The sequence below is a fragment of the Perognathus longimembris genome, chromosome 19 (genome assembly GCF_023159225.1).
Source record: "Perognathus longimembris pacificus isolate PPM17 chromosome 19, ASM2315922v1, whole genome shotgun sequence".
Classification (NCBI taxonomy): Eukaryota; Metazoa; Chordata; class Mammalia; order Rodentia; family Heteromyidae; genus Perognathus; species Perognathus longimembris.
In genome coordinates, this window is record NC_063179.1 from 21,848,790 (window position 1) to 21,867,314 (window position 18,525).

General features: G+C 43.6%; 1 protein-coding gene across 2 annotated transcripts in view; it reads left to right on the plus strand.

The window, feature by feature from the left end:
* Egflam (EGF like, fibronectin type III and laminin G domains) overlaps window positions 1–18,525 on the plus strand; it is a 167,757-nt gene that overhangs the window by 136,342 nt on the left and 12,890 nt on the right. For both annotated transcript variants that reach the window (XM_048368572.1, XM_048368573.1), the window contains 4 exons: window positions 2,028–2,139; window positions 7,139–7,255; window positions 9,398–9,578; window positions 17,947–18,025. In XM_048368572.1, coding sequence (XP_048224529.1) covers window positions 2,028–2,139; window positions 7,139–7,255; window positions 9,398–9,578; window positions 17,947–18,025 — 489 coding nt within the window. The remainder of the gene's footprint in view (window positions 1–2,027; window positions 2,140–7,138; window positions 7,256–9,397; window positions 9,579–17,946; window positions 18,026–18,525) is intronic.

Genomic DNA, 18,525 nt, shown 5'->3' on the forward strand with positions numbered 1-18,525 from the left:
TAGTTATTATGGAAATACACCTCTTAAAAATGAGCGGCTAGTGTCTTTATTGCATATTGATTTAGCCAAGGTGATTAAATTCTAATTGCTAAGGAAAAATCACAAAAGCATTTGCCTGAGCAAAAGCATCAAATGAAGGGGTGGTGACCCTTCAATGAGTGTGCTTATTGGTATTCCTCATGGTTTTCTAAAGATGATCCAAGACCAAAAAAATAATAGGAAGGCTCAGTGAGAGCCCAGAACCAGACATTGTTAGAACTATAAATGCAATAATTATGTTCTTGCTACACACCTCACTATAAAAAAGCAATGCCCAAAACTTTTTATAAATACTATCTAAATTTCAAGAGCGTCTCCTTCAACTTGATAACTGAATTTTTTAAAGTAATGTTCATCTTTCCAACAATATCAGAGAACATGAAACATCAGAATGCCTGAGACATGGTGATTTATAAACAGCAGAGATTTATTTCTCACGTTCTAGAGGCTGGGAAGTTCAAGGCCCAGGCCAGGGGCATCCTGTCAGAGCTTCCTGGCTGGGATTTTTTTGGGTTTTTTTTTTTCCTGTGTTGTCCTCATGGCAGACGATAGAAAGGTAAGAGAGCACACAGGCATAGTAGGTTGGGGAAAACAGAAGCTAAATTTAACCTTTTATTAGGAACCAATTTCATATTCACAAACTCACTCTGATGACACTGACATCTATCAGTATGAAAGCATAGTCCTAATATGGAATCACCTTTTAAGGCCTTGCCTCCTAACACTATTGAATTGGGCATTAGGTCCCCATCACATAAATATTGGATACATTCAAACGGTAGCATCTCTCCCAACATTATATGACAAAAAATTTCAAAATATAGGAAATTTGAATTATAAAAATTTATATATCTACCACCTGTAGTCCATAATTAATGTCATACCATGTTTTCTTTATCATATATCTATCCATCCTCATTTCTTCAGTATTTTGAGGGATGATGCCCACCGACCTTTGTTCTTTTCTTCAAAGTAAATACAGGATTATTATCATATTTTACTTTCATGTCATCTCACATATAGACAAAAAGATTCATTATTCCTACATTCTAGTCATTTTTTAAAGAATAAATTAAGGGCTGGGAATATGGCCTAGTGGCAAGAATGCTTGCCTCCCATACATGAAGCCCTGGGTTCGATTCCCCAGCACCACATATATATAGAAAAAAGCCAGAATTTGTACTGTGGCTCAAGTGGTAGAGTGCTAGCCTTGAGCAAAAAAAGAAGCCAGAGACAGTGCTCAGGCCCTGAGTCCAAGGCCCAGGACTGCCAAAAAAAAAAAAAAAGAATAAATTAAATGGTAAATGCAATGCTCATACCACACAGTTCAAGAAATAGTAATACTGCTGTTGCTATTAAGCAGGAATTGTGTGTGTATGTATCTTGCTGAATGATGGATGTATCCAATGCCATCATAGCTGGACTGATGTAAATTATCACAATATCCTAACTCATGTTCCTTTTCCATCTATATTAGTTAAGATTCTCCAGAGAACCAGAACCAATAAGCTATATATAGATCTGTAAAAGCGATTTGTCTTATAAGACTGTCTCACATGATTATAAAACTGACAAGTCCCACGGGCTACCATGCACAAGCTGGAGGCCCAGAAATGTTCATGATGTAATTCTGCTTGAGTCTGTGACGTAAGTCCCTGAGTATAAGGACCAAGAAGGAAGAGGCTAATGATTTAAGATCTGCTCCATATATGAAGTCTCAAGAACCAGGACTGATAATGCTTAATGGAAGGAGAATTGCATTGACCCTTTGCCCAATTTATTGTTCAATTTAAGCCCACAACAGATTGAAGGATGTCCATCCACATTAGTGAAAGTCATTTTCTTTACTCAGTCTGCCAATTCAATGCTGATAGGTTCCAGAAATACTCTCACAGACACCTCCCAAATAAAGTTTTATCAGCTAACTAGAGGGCTTTTAGCCCATTCAAGTGGACATACAAGGATAATGTCACATCTTTCTTTGACAGGAGTGAAAATCCCCTCACCCTAGACCAATGGCATGAACTGCGGGTGTCTCGAACAGCAAAGAATGGTATCTTACAAGTGGATAAGCAGAAGGCAGTAGAAGGAATGGCAGAGGTAAGACCATGCCTTTTTTCTTACTGGTTCACCATTATTGGTAAACCAGCCACTCAGATTTGTTTGGTTTTGTTCTTGTTTTGTTTTGTTTTTTGTTTTGTTTTGTTTTTTGTTTTTTTTTTGTTTTTTTTGGCCAGTCCTGGGCCTTGGACTCAGGGCCTGAGCACTGTCCCTGGCTTCTTCCCGCTCAAGGCTAGCACTCTGCCACTTGAGCCACAGCGCCCCTTCTGGCCGTTTTCTGTATATGTGGTGCTGGGGAATCGAACCTAGGGCCTCGTGTATCCGAGGCAGGCACTCTTGACACTAGGCTATATCCCCAGCCCCTCTTGTTTTGTTTTGAGGCTTTTTTTGTTGTTGTTTCATTTTGTTTGGATCTTTGCTCTCATTGTTAGAACAGCAGCACAGGATAGTACTGAAACTCCACTCAGCTACCCTGTAAATATAAATGGGATTTAAAGTAATAATTCTGACCTCATAGAGTTGTTATAAGTGTTGAGTGAGTTCATAATAAGAACAGCACTTAGAAAATTGTCTTATGCCCTCTTTACCTTCAAGTTCCAGCCTTGTTCTTATCAGCAGGGTAATATCACAGGTAAGAAAACAAACCCTGAGTTAGGGCCAACAGTACAGAGTGACATGTCTGATAATAACAAATGGTAAAACCAGACTCCTAGGTTTCAAAATTCCATTCCTTGCCAATGATGTAAGCTTACCCTGGCTACTTGACCTCCTGATTCTATATTTTTCTCATTATTATCTTCATATCAATGGAAAAATGGCTATCACCACTAATAATAATAGCATCCATTTCATAGAGTTGTGAGAATTATAAGAATCAATATGTAAATGATAACAATCCCTATTACATGGTCAGCACTATGTAGCTTTACTTATTATTATAATCATCATTATCATCATCATTATTTCTGCTTGCTAATCATGCCATCTTTTTTTTTTTTTTTTTTCTGCCAGTCCTGGGCCTTGGACTCAGGGCCTGAGCACTGTCCCTGGCTTCTTTTTGCTCAAGGCTAGCACTCTGCCACTTGAGCCACAGCGCCCCTTCTGGCCATTTTCTGTATATGTGGTGCTAGGGAATTGAACCCAGGGCCTCATGTATACGAGGAAAGCACTCTTGCCACTAGGCCATATCCCCAGCCCCTAATCATGCCATCTTATGGATATAAAAGCACCGAATTCTACTGGAGTTTGTAAGTTTGCTCCATGATTTTATTCCCAAGGTCATGTCTAAAGAAAAACAACATTGCTTGCCAGAGGAGCTAAGAGAGATTTATGTTAACATAGAACCTAGTAGGATTATGCATCTATAGAAAAAGTATAGCCTCTTAAAAGTGGAAAAGAATGCTAAGCACTGATGGCTCACACCAGTAATCCAAGCTACTCAGGAGGCTGAGATCTGAGTTCAAAGTCAGCCTGGGTTAGAAGCCTATGAGACATGTATCTCTTATGAACTATCCATAAAAGGCTGCAAGTAGAGTTGTGGGTCAAAGTGGTAGAGTGCTAGCCTTGAGCAAAAAAGCTCACGGATATAGCGTTCAGGCCCTGAGTTCAAGCCCCAGGACCTGTACAAAAACAAAAGCATAACAACACAAGACCCTTGGATTTGCTAATATCTTGGTTCTAAGATCTTTATTCTGTGAAAAACAGTACTTAAGAGAGCAATGGAAAATTTGGTTATACTGCTAAGCAGATTGCTAGGGGGGGGGAAGTAAGGAAAAGAGTTTAATTGGGGGAAAAGATACTGAGCTGAAGAGAGATGAAGGAGATATGTGTGTGTGCATGCATGTGTGCTTGTGTGTAAGCCAGCCACGGAGGCAGCAGTGGCGGAGGGCTGGTCAGAACCAATGGACTCCCTGGGAATTAGAAGAACACCCAAAGTTTGTTCCGCTTCACGAAGTGAGCATTGTGCATAAAATTCCCCATATAGGTTCCTGGAGGTAAAGGAGAGAGAGAGAGAGAGAGAGAGAGACGGGTTGGGAGGGGTAGGGAAGCAGGGACTGAAGACTTCAGAAAGCCCCAGAGTGGCTTGCCGGCATTTTCAACCTAGGCAAGAAACCCAGAGCCAGAGCAAAAGTGCCTCATGTTTGGTGGGTCAGATTGCTTTGCTCCTGCTGTCTCTGGGGGTGTGGGGGCTGCAATTCTGCCTCTTGCCAATGGGGGGCAGAGTGTGGAGTGTTGAGCAGCGAAGAACCCAGCTCTCACCCCGTTCACTGGACACATCCAACTCAAAAGTTCTTTCAGAGCAGCCTGCTGCTGATGCCATCTAGCCCTGCGGCCTCCCTTCCTGTCTCTTAGTTGAGCATCTCAACTTTGGGGTAAGAGCACAGAGGAGGGAGAGATGCTTGTGGGTTTGTGGTCTACATGAATGTTACCTTAGGCCACATGAATTCCTGAAAGCCTTTGTACTCCTTCAGTGACTTCCCAGCTAAACATGAATCCTTGGGGTTCTTAGTGTGGGAAAGAGGCCACAGTATAGCTCAGTGATGGAGTGCTTGTCTAGAATTCACAGTCCTAGGTTCTGTTCTCAGCATGGAAACTCCAGTAACAACAAAAAGAATCCTCAAAGCTTCCTGAAGGTTATTGACCAAGGACAGTAATCGAATCAACTTATTTATCCCCTTGCTAAACAGCTGGGCCCCTGACCCTGTGAACACTCCCAAAGATCTATAGATAGATCTCTGTCTCCTCGTCTCCACCCCTGACATGACCCTGAATCCACTTTCCTCCTTCTTGTCAGTGAGGACAAATGACAGATTATTGGTCTCATGAAGGAAGAATTCAAGGGTGAATATACAAAGAAGGGTTTTTTTGTTTGTTTTGTAACCTTTTTTTTGGTTTTGTTTGGGGGGGGGTGGTTGTGGGATTTGAACTCTGGGCCTGGGCACTGTCCTTGAGCTCTTTTGCTCAAGGCTAGTGCTCTACCACTTTGAGCCGCAGCACCACTTTCAGTTTTTCATGGTCAACCGGAGATAAGAGTCTAATGGACTTTCCTGCCCAGGGTCTATTTGAACCCCAGTCCTCAGATTTCAGCCTCCTGAGTAGGTATGACTACAGGCATGAGCCACCAGTGCCTGGCTTACAAAGGAGTTTTAACAGAGCAAGGTTTATTGAGGCAAAAGCCAAAGAACAAGCTTTGGAGGACCTGGTAACCTGAGAGAGAAACTCGAGCCTCTGGTTCAATCTTTGGTTGGGATGTAAAGATTTATACCTAATTGTGGAGATTTCTGAAGAAAGCGAATACGTTTCCAAGTAGGGGAGGAGGGTGAGAGCCAGAATAGTGACTCAAAAGGAAGGGTAAGCATGAGACCAAAACTCTAGTGAGATGTAGATGAGAATAACCTTATGACTGGGAAAGTCATGGCCAGAGAACTGTTGGCTATTGTGGCAACAAACTGTCTTAACTATGCCCAGTTATGGTTACTTCCAAATAATTGTGGAACAGAAGATGTGGTAAAGTGTACCTGGATGCAAGTGCTACATATCTTCTCTGGAGTCTTTAGGTAAATTGTTCCCTTAGTGCCCATCTCCTTCTGAGCAATGATCTTAAAACACAGATTTCTCTCATGCTCACTCTTGCTTCAAACTCATTGCCTTTGAGTTAAGTTTAAACTCACAACATGGCTTCTACAATCCTTCATGTTTGCCTTCTCCCTGTTTCTAGCCCAGGTTTACATACTTTCCAATTCTTGACTCCTTCTGTTATCATAAATCTAGCTTCTCCCCAGCTGCTATGTCTGGGGTATGGAGAGAAATATGCCCAATTTCAGGCGTATTCAGTGGGACCTAGACAGTCCTCACCTGTAGTGCGTGCACTGATCCACGGGCTTGTCTGTGCAATTCCGTACCTGTGTCAGCCCTAGGGGACCATGACTGGGTCCTTCCCATTTTCTGTTATTTGTCCAGCACTTTACACAGTAAGTGCCTAATAATGTTTATTAGCTGAATGATAGAAGGATGCTACTATTTATATTTCTTTTGCTCTAAATCAGAGAGAACAATAACTTGCATTACCTAAAGCAGGATCATCCCGTGATCTCAGATTTTTATTTATCTCTGAGCTATCTTCAGATGATTTATCATTTTGATTATGCTTGTGCTTGAATAAGCTTAGGCATTAACTATTATTCCACACAGCTGGTGAAACTACTAGAAGCAAGAAAGCCTTTGGGGGACCAACATGGAGGCATTAGAGAGAATTAGGAGGGAAGAATTTCTCTGCTCTTTGCATTCTATCACAATTGCTCTAGCTTTTGGACTGCTAGAAGTTTTCTCTTTACCATTCCTACACATAGTAATAACCATACTGGAATGCTGATTATGCAGCCAGATCTGGGCAGTGTTAACCAAATGGTATCCCAACTGCCAGGATAGGCTGGATTATGTTATACAAAGTCACAAACAACATGCAACCATCAACAACTTGTAAAAAGGGTTTAGTTCTTTGCTTACACCACAGATCAACCAATGGTTAGCTGCAGCTTTCATTTGAGATCCAAATGCAGGAGCAGCAAAAGAGAAAAAGTCATGATGAACCACTTCCTGGTTGTGAAAACATCTGCCCCAAAGGGATTCAAGTCTCTTCTGCTCTCCTTTCATTGGCAAAAGCAAGTCACCTGGGCCAAGCTCCAAAAATTGCTTTCTGCAGGAAAGGGTACAAGTGAAGGAGCAGTAAACAACAAGGAACAGTAACACGGTCTACAAACTCTTTATGACATGCCTAGAATGAAGCCATTATGATTGTCACAGATAATAAACTGAGTTTCAGAGAGTTAAGGAATTTACCAACATCCTAACAGATAGTAGATGGTAGATGCTGGGTTTTAGTAATATAAAAGAATGTGGAAGTCCAGCTGATTTCGAGATAGATTGCTATGATGGGGTGTAAGGCTTTTTCTACCATTTGGGAACCAAAGGCACATTTGATAGTCTGAACAGTGATAATGAAATGATACTACTATTTGTTGTTTTAATCTATCGGCAGGGTGGCTTTACCCAGATTAAGTGCAACACAGACATTTTTATTGGCGGTGTTCCCAACTATGATGATGTGAAGAAGAACTCAGGCATCTTGAAGCCATTTAGTGGAAGCATCCAGAAGGTACAGCTTCCTTTCTCAAGTTTACTGTGTCACTTGAACTTTATACAGTTAAATTGTGATCCGTATGATCTGCTACACTCAAAAAAGAAGCTTTGAGAAAGGTGCAAAATGTTATTGTTTTGAAATACTTTCCCAACCCCACTTTGTTACAACACCTGTTCCTAGGTCCATGTTCATTTTACATTCCATTTATGACACTCAGTAAAATCAAATTTTGTAGCAAATCCAACCCCCAAATTCTGAGCATATTCAGAGAGACAACTGACACCAAGATACTGCAGACACTTCTACATCAGGAAAAGGTAAGTGGAGCCAACTGCAATGTGTAGCTTACATTTCTCTTTGTATGGCTTTGCAGTTCGCTCGAGCTACAAGCCCCTCTCATTCCCAGCCCCACACATGAGCAGTTGCTCATTAGCCATGTAACCAAGAACTTAATAGCATACATTAAGGACAAAATAACCCCTCAGCACTCCTATTTGTCTCCTGTTCCTTGTCTTGAGGCTGCTATGGCCCTCTGGCTGGGAGGACATGTTCTGTGTGCCATAGATGCGGAGCTTGCCTCTTGGACTGGTAGATTTCTAAGACTAGGAAATGAGTCTAAAGCAAAGTAAGCTGGGCCCCTGGCGCTAGCTTTCTTCTACTTTCCTGCAGTGACCAAGGGTGGTATCTAGGCTACGAAGTGTGATAGTGACCAAGATAAAGGAGGGACAGCAAAGGTCCTGCTATGATTTGCACATTGTGGCAATGGAAAAGGCCCATGAGCAGGATTTGTATCATCTTCTAGCTCAGTGCTGGGCCCAGGAAAAGGGCCATGATGTCAGGGACATCTCACTTCAGGCTGTCATTTCTCCATGAGGGACATGGGAGAGATATCGGCCATGTTTAGTCAGCTTAGAGATTCTTCGCCCTCACTGTCAGCCCTTTTTAAGGCTTTTCCCCTTCCCCTCCCATCTTTTGAGTCACTCTGCCTTCCTAGTAACTGGGTCATTGGTGCTGCCACATTTACCACTGAGCATGCGCTACTCCACTTCATGTCCCTTGCTTCCAGTATGGAAAGAGGAGACTGTAGAGGACTCAAGCTCCTCCCTAGCAGCTTCTTAGATTTAGGATTGAGGAGTTGTTTTTTCCTCCAACTCTATGCTTTCCAGCCAAACCCTCAGGAACATCATTCACAGCAGGAAGTGCCAGTTATAATTTCTTATAACTCCTAGGGTAATGAGAGGTGCTCTCTGTGTCTCTGAGTTCTGCAAAGCCAGCAAACACTCATAGTAATTACACACGCCCAGTCAAGAGCTGAAAAGTTAGGCCCATTTCTTTGAGGTTCAGGAACCCAGTAACTTCTTCTTACAACTCATCAGCTAAGCAGGAAAGAGTTGCTCTTCAGACCCAGGAAATAAACAGCAGTGCTAAAAAAAGATCAGAACTTCACTTATTATTTTTCAGTGGCAAGGAAAGAGGATGTTGTGAGGAGGGAATTCAGAAATGGCCAGGCAGGAGGATAACAGGAGTGACAGAGTGGAAAACGGGGTGGCTTAGCTGATGGAGCTTTAGTGGACATTACAAAATATGTTAGCTAAAGCTCTTGAAAACAGCCAGGAAGTCTCTGGATTCCACAACCCCCACCCCAAAAGCAACAGCTCCTTTGATTCCTGCTCCTTGCCTCTTGGTTTTGTCCTTTCCCTAGTCAGTTTATAGCCATGGCCACAGCTTCCCAAGGGATCCTTAGGAGGTTTCACATTCTCTGACCCTGGGCCCCATCTTCAGAGATTGGCTCAATTTGGTTCAATGGGCAGGGGAAGTGGTATTTCTTTAAAACGCCTAAGTGATTCTACAGTGTAGTCAGGCTGAGAGCTGAACTGCAATTCTCAGGATGTCTTCCCCACTGCCCAAGTAGCCTGTCTTCTAGAACCAGAGGAGTACTTTCCTCTGCAGCTTCTCCTAAGCACAAATGCAATCCCCCCACTCCCCCACCCCCCAGTTCCTCTTCCCTTAGGGACTTATCACAGCAAGACCGGGGCTTGTTTCTTTCCATTAACTTTCCCCACTGTGTGGAGTTTGGTAGGCTGAGGGGAACTTCAGATGACTGGGAAGGTGTCTCCCAATTCCTGAATTCCTTTCTATGTCTCTCTCTCTCCCAAGATCATCCTGAATGACAGGACCATCCACGTGAAGCATGACTTCACCTCTGGTGTGAACGTGGAGAACGCCGCTCACCCCTGTGTGGAAGCCCCCTGTGCCCATGGAGGAAGCTGCCGGCCCAGAAAGGAGGGCTATGAATGTGACTGCCCATTGGGCTTCGAGGGCCTACACTGCCAGAAAGGTACACACGGAGCCTAGGAACAGCTTCCTGGAGGGATGAAAGCCAGGGACTGAATGTTGAGAGAAGGATGTGAAAGGGAGATTCGGTGCGCAGTCCTATTGGTTATTTGGATGAATGATTTCCACATGTATGAAGTGGTCAATTACATCTACACATGCCAATTACAATTACTTAATGAGAGTTAAACACTGGAATACTTCTGTAAGAGGAGATAAATAGTTCTCGCCTGACTCTGTGACTGCTTCTTAAGAAGTTTCCCCTCATTCTTCTACCAAATGGTTAAGCAATAACCTAGCAGGTGTTTCCAGAACTTATGCATTTGAGTCTCCTGACAGGGGTATCTGTGTTTTGTGGGTTGATAGATATGTTGATAGTTTTGACCCCCTTCCTTGCATACTATATAGAGAAATATTGCCCATATATGGAAAAACTGAATTATGCATTAATTATTCAAAACTAAAGAATATATAACCTCCTGGCCATTCTGGGCTATCTCAGTTTGTTCTGTTATCAAATGGGATAATGACAGCAATGGCAGCTACCCAAGCGCTTGGTGCAGACTGAATGAAGCAGTGCACAGAAGGCATTTAGACAGGTAAATACTCAACCATACTGTCTTTTTAGCCATTATTATTAGTAAAGTCAAAAACAAAATCTGCTAGCAGAGGCTGTAGACTCACCAGGTTCTAGCATGCCTTTGTCTGGAAGCCAGGAAGAGCTTTAGCCCCACAAGTCCTAGCTCTATCTTTTTTGGTAGCTGCTTAAAGAAGCAGAAGCCTAGGGAAGGGAATGGGAATGTCAAAATTGAGAGACAAAGGATAAAAAGACAAACAACTCCAAAAGCAATACTTACAAAACCATTTGGTGTAAACCAACTGAACAACTCATGGGGGTGGGGGGGAGGGGAGGAAATGAGGGAGGAGGTAACAAATTGAACAAGAAGTGTACCTACTGCCTTACATATGAAACTGTAACCCCTCTGTACTTCACTTTGACAATAAATAAATAATTATTCAGGAAAAAAAAAAAAGAAGCAGAAGCTGCAGTTGCCCCTGATGTTTAGGATAGGCCTACCCACGTGTGACTGTCTAATCCGGCTGTGTGGATCAATTCTTGTCTCAAATGTCCAAGGTGCCCTTGCCTGCTCAAGAACTAGATTTTTGTTTTTGTGGTATGGCTGTTTTTAAGGAAATAAGCCTGAAAGAAATAGGGAAGAGGGTTGGGAATATGGCCTACTGGCAAGAGTGCTTGCCTCCTACACAAGAAGCTCTCAGTTCGATTTCCCAGCACCACATATATGGAAAACGGCCAGAAGGGGCGCTGTGGCTCAGGTGGCAGAGTGCTAGCCTTGAGCGGGAAGAAGCCAGGGATGGTGCTCAGGCCCTGAGTCCAAGGCCCAGGACTGGCCAAAAAAAAGAAATAGGGAAGAAAGAAAGAATGTTTATCTTGCTTTCCTATGTGTTTTCCCAGTTCCAGATTCTTCCCAAAATTAGAACTTAGAGGAAAACTAACTATAAATTAGAGCAGTCTAAAAATATATTAAAGGGGCTGGGGATATGGTCTAGTGGCGAGAGAGGCCCTAGGTTCGATACCCCAGCACCACATATACAGAAAATGGCCAGAAGTGGCGCTGTGGCTCAAGTGGCAGAGTGCTAGCCTTGAGCACAAAGGAAGCCAGGGACAGTGCTCAGACCCTGAGTCCAAGGCCCAGGACTGGCCCCCCCCAAAAATTGAAATAAAATAAATAAATAATATATATATATATATACACACACACACATATATATATATATATTAAAGATACTAATGTGCCTACTTGAAGTAGCATTTTTCTTTACCTTTCCTTTTTCTTTTCTTCTAAGATAAGCTCTTACTCTATAGCCCAAGCTGGTATTGAACTCACAATGCTCCTGCTACTGAATACTAGCTTATAGCTGTGTACCACTCTGCCCAGGTACATTTCTTATATTACATAAATTATGGAATCTGAATGGCAAATAATGAATTCATTTTTTCAACCAAGAAGATGAATTGCCCTGTTTGTGAATGGTCCAGATTATAATTCTAACAAGCATGAGGGTTGAGCTACTAGATTGTAGTTTTAGTTCAAGAGAGGCCCATTCAATCAGAAATTTGGGTGTGAACCTGACAAATCAGTGGCTGAATTTCATGTATCCAATTTTAGTATAAGCAGTTCATGCTTGCTTCTAACAGTAATTAACGGTCCAGATATAAGGCAGGGCTTAAATGAACATCTAAATGAAAGGAAGGAAGAAGGATAATTTGTAACCCCTTGCTTCTTGCTGTAGAACTTCAGCTCTAACAGATATAAAGTGCCCACCTCGTGACTGGGTTCGGGTACAATGAGAAACAGTTGAGACAGATCTCTGTGAAGGCCTGGGTTCCTAGTAAGATCTACAGAAACGAGCAGTGGCAAGGTAGTGTTTGGCCTTTACCTACACAGCAAGATCAAACCCAGGTGAACCATGAGCTGCCCTTCAGGGTGCATCAATATCTCACAAGTTTGCAACCAAGACATTGCGCTTGACAAAATGGAAGCCTTTGCAAATCCTAGGAAGGTATATACATGGGGGCTCTTGCCTACACCCTATAATTTCCTCTCCAGTGATACTAACTTAGGAGGGTTATTAGGGATCTGAGATGGTTTTCCCAGGCCTCAACAGGTACATAGCTGTGGGCAGTTAGTAGAGACACTGCTATAATTTGGGGCTTCTTGTCCCTTAGGAAGATTGGAAAGGAAGAGAATGAGGAAGAGATGGGCAATTATCTTATTTCTGAAAGATAAAAAGCACTGATGGTTTGGGCAAATTCATGGGTTGGAAGCCATCTTTAGGTGTTTTGCTTGTTTAATAATAGGGGAGGGTCTTTTCTACCTAATAATCAAATCATGCTTTAAAAGCAAGAATCTGTTTCTAGTATTCTTCATAGTCCTTAAACCAGTTTGTTTGTTTGGTGTTTCTTTCTTTCTTCCTTCCTTCCTTCTTTTCTTTCTTCCTTTCTTCCTTCCTTCCTTTCTTTCTTTCTTTCTTTCTTTCTTTCTTTCTTTCTTTCTTTCTTTCTTCTTCTTCCTTCCTTCCTTCCTTCCTTTCCTTTTTTCTTTCCTTCCTTCCTTCCTCTCTCTCTCTTTCTCTCTCTCTCTTTCTCTTTCTCTCTCTCTCTTTTGCAAAATATTTTAGAATCACCCAGGACCAGGCATTACCTCACACTTTTTCTTTAAGGATCTCCTGCTCCAGGAGTCTGGTTTCCTTAGGACTGGCTATAGTCGGAGATGTGACACTTGATCTTGATCTCACTTCTTAATGGCTCAGGAAGGACCAGAAACAGACAAATTCCAGGCCTGCCAGCCCTCAGGCCACCGTGGTGGTTTAGAAACTCAACTTTGTCCCTGAGAGGACAAAAGTAGGAGTGAAGCCTGAGCTCAGGCGGAGGTGACAAAAGCTCCCAGCCAGCCTCCGGGATACTTTGTCTAAACCTTCAGCAACTTTACAGAACCAAGTCTTCTAGGCCTGACCTGAACCTGTGGGGACTGGAAGAGACAGAGGTTCTTCTAACTCCCAGCCGGGACTTCGGGCACCAACAAAATCACGAGGGTTCCCTTTGGTAGTCTCCTCACCTCCCAGGTGAGGATTCTCACTTTTAAACAACTTCTTTCACCAAACTTCAGAACCCCACGCATGCACTACCTCATAGCAAGGTCCCTGTGCATCTCACGGGGTGTCAGCAAGGCTTCCCTGATTCAGAACACTGTTCCCACTCCTAGAAATTGCTTTCTGCCTTGCTCTACTCTCATCTATATTTTTCATCTTAGGTCCCATCTCTCAGAGCTCTCATATCTCGATAATCTGTTAATTACCTGAAGCACAGTTGTACAAAGCTGGGCATGTAAAAAAAAAAAAAGCTATGTTCTGAGGAGTATTAATGATAACCTCCCCATACATACAAACACAGGCATTCACTTGCAGAACAGGGAGCTGGGTCCTGTGGTCAAATAAATTTGAATAATCTGGGAAAACCAACAAGCTCTCTCTCTTTTTTTTTTTTTTTTGGCCAGTCCTGGGCCTTGGACTCAGGGCCTGAGCACTGTCCCTGGCTTCTTCCCGCTCAAGGCTAGCACTCCGCCACCTGAGCCACAGCGCCGCTTCTGGCCATTTTCTGTATATGTGGTGCTGGGGAATCGAACCTAGGGCCTCGTGTATCCGAGGCAGGCACTCTTGCCACTAGGCTATATCCACAGCCCCAACAAGCTCTCTTTTTGCTGTATTTATGTTGTTAAGACGAGAGTGTAGAACATAGCCTTTTTTCTGTTTTCCTGGAGTTCTCCTGGCTTGTCCTGGACAGATCACTCAGGCAAGAATTCTGAGCGCAGGAACTCTCCGGCCGCTAGGTGGAGGTGTTTCTCTGTAGCAGGCCAGCTGCTTAGCACACTTCCAGCTCAAGCAGCCTCGGGAGCAAAGCCTGACATTAAGATACACACTGTCTAAGGATGCGTGCTCCTAACAGTTCAGATTTTGCCTGATCAATGCTGATCATAGAACACGAGGTGGCACTGAGAACATTTTTATGCTAGATTTAGTAGATTGACATCATGTTGCTAAGGCTGAGCTAGAGGGGTGTAAACTCATTTGTTTTGATCCCAATGTATAAGAAAATGGATTCAGTAAACACAGGCACTACTTTGAAAATACTCTGAATATAAAAACGTAAGTTAATAAAACATGAAGCTATGGATAGCATAGGGAATTTATTTTCTTAAGCTGTTGTACCATTTTAACAGTGGAAAATTTGCAAGTGCTTAGCCTTGATGCTAGTCTTTAGTTGGGTGAAAATGTTCTGTTTTGTTTGTAGATACAGAATCAACTTAATACAGGTTGAATGCCCTTTATCTACATTGCTTAGGACCAAAAATAATTTGCATTTCAGATTTTTTCAGATTTTCGAGGAGTCACATATATGTAAAGAGGTATCTCATGTATAGGACCCATGCCTGACCAAGCATGAAGCTGACTTGGGTTTCCTATGAAATCAATTCCGTAGTCATTTCTTTTTAGTGTACCTGCTTTTGGACTGTGACCAGTCAGTCCTGGGAGGCCAGGTGTGAAATTTCCCACTTACAGCCTCATCTCAGTACCCCCAAAAGGCTCAGATTCGGAAGCATTTTGGCTTGCAGATTTTTAGATGAGAAATGTTCAACTTGTACAATAGAGAATTCTGTCCAAGGAGGGGAGGTGGGGCCCTCGCTGAAGCTGCCTGGCGAAAGCGAGTGCATGCTGGTCTGCAGGATGCTGTTCAGTGCTCTCCTGGCTCCTGGAAAAGTAGGCTCCAATAATTTATTAACCTTTTCTCCACAAGCCTTGAATACATGGGACCCAGCTGTGTTGGAAACTTGAAATCCTTTGAGTGGGAAATTGGTTTTCCCTGGGATGTAGAACTCATGGCTTAGCTTCTATTATTCATTGAAGATGTTTATGGTGCCACCCCATGGCACATGGTTTAACAGTTGGGAGAGAATGGTAAAACCTTTAGACTAATACCGCAGTAAGGTCATTGCCACAGAGAAGAGCGTGCAGAAAAAGAAAATGGATATAAAGATTAGGTTAAAGAACAATATGTTTAACCTAGTATTTAAACCAACAACAAAGGGCCTGGAAAGGCTAAGTGACCACATCAGGCTCCAATGTTTCTGGGTGGAATCACTATTTATCCACACTGGTTAAACTCAGAGCATTTCCCCCATATTTAGTGGCATCATTTGGGGATACCCTTTGCCATTGCTAAATCACCAAATAGCCCAGTCTAGTCTCTGGAATGTTATCAAGGGCAAAGGCCTGGGAATTAGGGTGGTGGAAATAAATACCTGGCTGGTTTATCACCATTTTGCCATATGCAGCTTAGTGTCAAGAAAAGTTCTACCCCACGACAAGGTGAGTGGCTCAGTAAGATACTGTTTCTCCAGGCTTAGAAGAAGCATGGTCTGTTTTTTGAAAGTAGAGGAGCAGGAGCACCACAAGTGTTAGAAAGTGTACTATAAACATCTTGTTGACCTACCGCCACCCTCGCCCCCAGTAACCCACCATGGAGGAGGGGCAATAGCAAGTTGGTACTAATTCTGCCTATTAGAGACTTCTAGAAATTTCTACCGTGGATCTTGTTTGCAATTCATTCTGAATTCTTGCAGAGCTTTGTGATGGAGCAAGGCTATGTCCAAATGACCTGTGCCAGGGCAGTTGGTTGTCTAATGGCTGTGAGCGCTAACTTTCTCTTTCTTTTTCATGCTGGCACTGGGCAGAGTGTGGGAACTACTGCCTCAATAGTAAGTACAGTAAGTCCTGTAAGAGATGGGACTGCCTGGGCCCCTGCCAGGCCTGCCAGGGCAACTCTGCCTAGGCTGTGGTCACAGTGCAGCCAGCCAATCACCCAGAGGGGACCAGGGGTAGGCAGTATAGGGGACTGGACAGGCAGACCAGGGTGCTGGGACTCTTCCCTTGGAGAACATGACCTCTGGAATCCGCGGCAACGGTGACTGTTGGCCGCAGACTCATGGACATGGACAACAGCAGCAGGTTTGGGCCCTGGTTGTACTTCTTACCTGGGGAGGGGGAAGAGCCAAACCCAACAGAGTCTGTTGTTACATTTACCCTGGGACACTCCCCTTTCTCCCTTTATTAATAATTTCCTACAATGCTTTTACTTCCTCCAGTTTTGCTCCTCTCTCTTGTTTCCTTCCGCTCTTCTCCTATCTATTTCCTTCTCTCCAGCCTCTGTCCTTTCTCCTTCTTTTTCTCAATTTCCTTTCTTCCCCTTCCCTGTCCTCCTAGTTGCCCATCTACCTACCTGTCTTTTTCTTTTCCATGTCTTCTCCTTTATCCTGGCATTTTCTCCTCTCCTTTTCTTGCCACAGCTCTCTCTTCATTTTTACTTTTGCCCTTCATTTTCTACTCAGTTCCTTTGCCAGCCCTCTGGCCATCTCTTCTCCTCCCCTCCCCTCCCTTCTTCCCACCCCCCACCCTCCTGTTAGCCCTAAAGGAGAGGAGAGGGCTGGCGGTGTGCAGTGTCTTCCTTCTTCTCCACCTCTCAGCCCCAGGCGGCCAAGCCTTGCCCAAGGCCATGTTGTATCATTAAGCAGTCAATAATTTCTTGGATAATTTACTCAGAAAACATCATTTAAATTTTTGTCTCCCCTCCTTAAAAAAAGTTTAAAGGCTGGGGGTGTGGCTCACGGGAAGGCTCTTGAGCTCAAGCCTCAGGACTGCCAAAAAAGAAAAAGGAAGTAACAAAAGTTAAGTTTAAACTCTGCCTTGTTCACAGTACCAAATCATGGTACGTTTCTTTACTGGGGTGGACTCTTCAAAATAATATCTCTTCTGCTTTAAGCAATGTCCTCTTGAAGCTGTAGTTGCTTCATAAACTGCTTTATTCTCTCACTCTGCACAGTTTTTGAATGTGAGAATATCCTTAGTTTAGTATTTCACTATCTTTTGAAAAAGGGGCAATTATTCTACTATTATCTCTCCGATAGGAACCGCCCTCTCCAGCCCCCACACCACATCCTAACGTGTGATAATGAGTGCTAGGGAACACACTGCTTACCCTGCTCATTTGCTGTGTGTGGGAGGGAGATTCCTCAGGAAGACAAGGTGATAAGAATTTGGGAGGAAGGACTTGTTTATACAATAGTGGAAAGTAAAGAGGGAGACAGGAACCACAATTAAGAGCTGGTCTGCCCCAGGTTCCATTGCTCCTCAGCCCACGGTCTTGGACCAGTCCCGAGGCTTCTTTTCTGTAAAGTGAAAATACCTGGGTCTTCCCTTCCCCCACCTTCTCTGCTACTTTGCTGAGATCGTGGTGAAATCTCACCTTGAAAGGTGATTTATAAGTGTGAGTCAGTCTCCACACTTCTCCAGTCGCTTAAGATCATAGTTAACGTGGTTTAGCAGATTATCCTTAAATAAAGAAATCCTACTGGGCCTTGTTTAGAGATTATTTTCTCTGCCTTCCTTGGCGAAGATCTGGGGTTATCCCCAACTGCTCCTCTTTGGTTTCCAAGAATCACTGGGAACAGTTCAAGCTTTGGCACATTGCAAGGTCTTTTCAGTGTGCAGAGGTCACAGTGACAGTGACTGCCAGCCCCCCATGAGGGGAACTGGGGAGAAGCCAACACCCAGAACATCAGACCAGGCTGCCTTGAACCCGGCCAAGGGTGTGTACAGCCAAGAGGAAAGGGCTGACAAGTTGTTGAATGTCACATTTCCAAAGGCTGGGCTTTCTTGGTATGTTCCTGCCACGCGTGTGAGTGCAGAGGTCAAGAGGGCCGCGTGCCATGTAACCTTTACTTTCTGTTCTGTCCCAGCCATCACTGAAGCCATCGAGATCCCGCAGTTCATTGGTCGCAGTTACCTGACCTATGACAATGCAGAAATCCTCAAGAGGTATGGAGTTTGAACAGTCCTCCTTCTTAGCTCTCCAGGTCTACATTTCTCAGTATCTTCCCAGGCACTTCCCCAGTTGTTCAAATTCAGAGCTGAAGGGGTTTAGCTTATCTCTGGTGCCAAATGATAATTTTTGAAGGCCATTGTCTTTGGGGGAAAACACAAAATAAACATAGAAACTAGAACAAAACAAAATGTGAAGACATCAGCCTTTCAAAGCAACTCTGCTCCACGACGTGATTCAAATCCTTTCTGGTAGAAGAGTCACGTGACACACCTTTGGGACTTTGTTTGAGCACCCAGGCTTGCAAAGCTGAATCTGCCTGAGGCCAGGGTTCTGAGCGTGGTTCCCTGAGCAGGTCAGTTAGCTTGGTGCTGTTCCTTGGCTGAAATCTGCAGCTCTGCGGGGGACAAGCTGCAGAAGGCTTGGCTGCAGCACAACCGTACGACTAGATCCAAGCACATCCTGCCAGGTCAGTGCATGAACAAAAATTCAATGT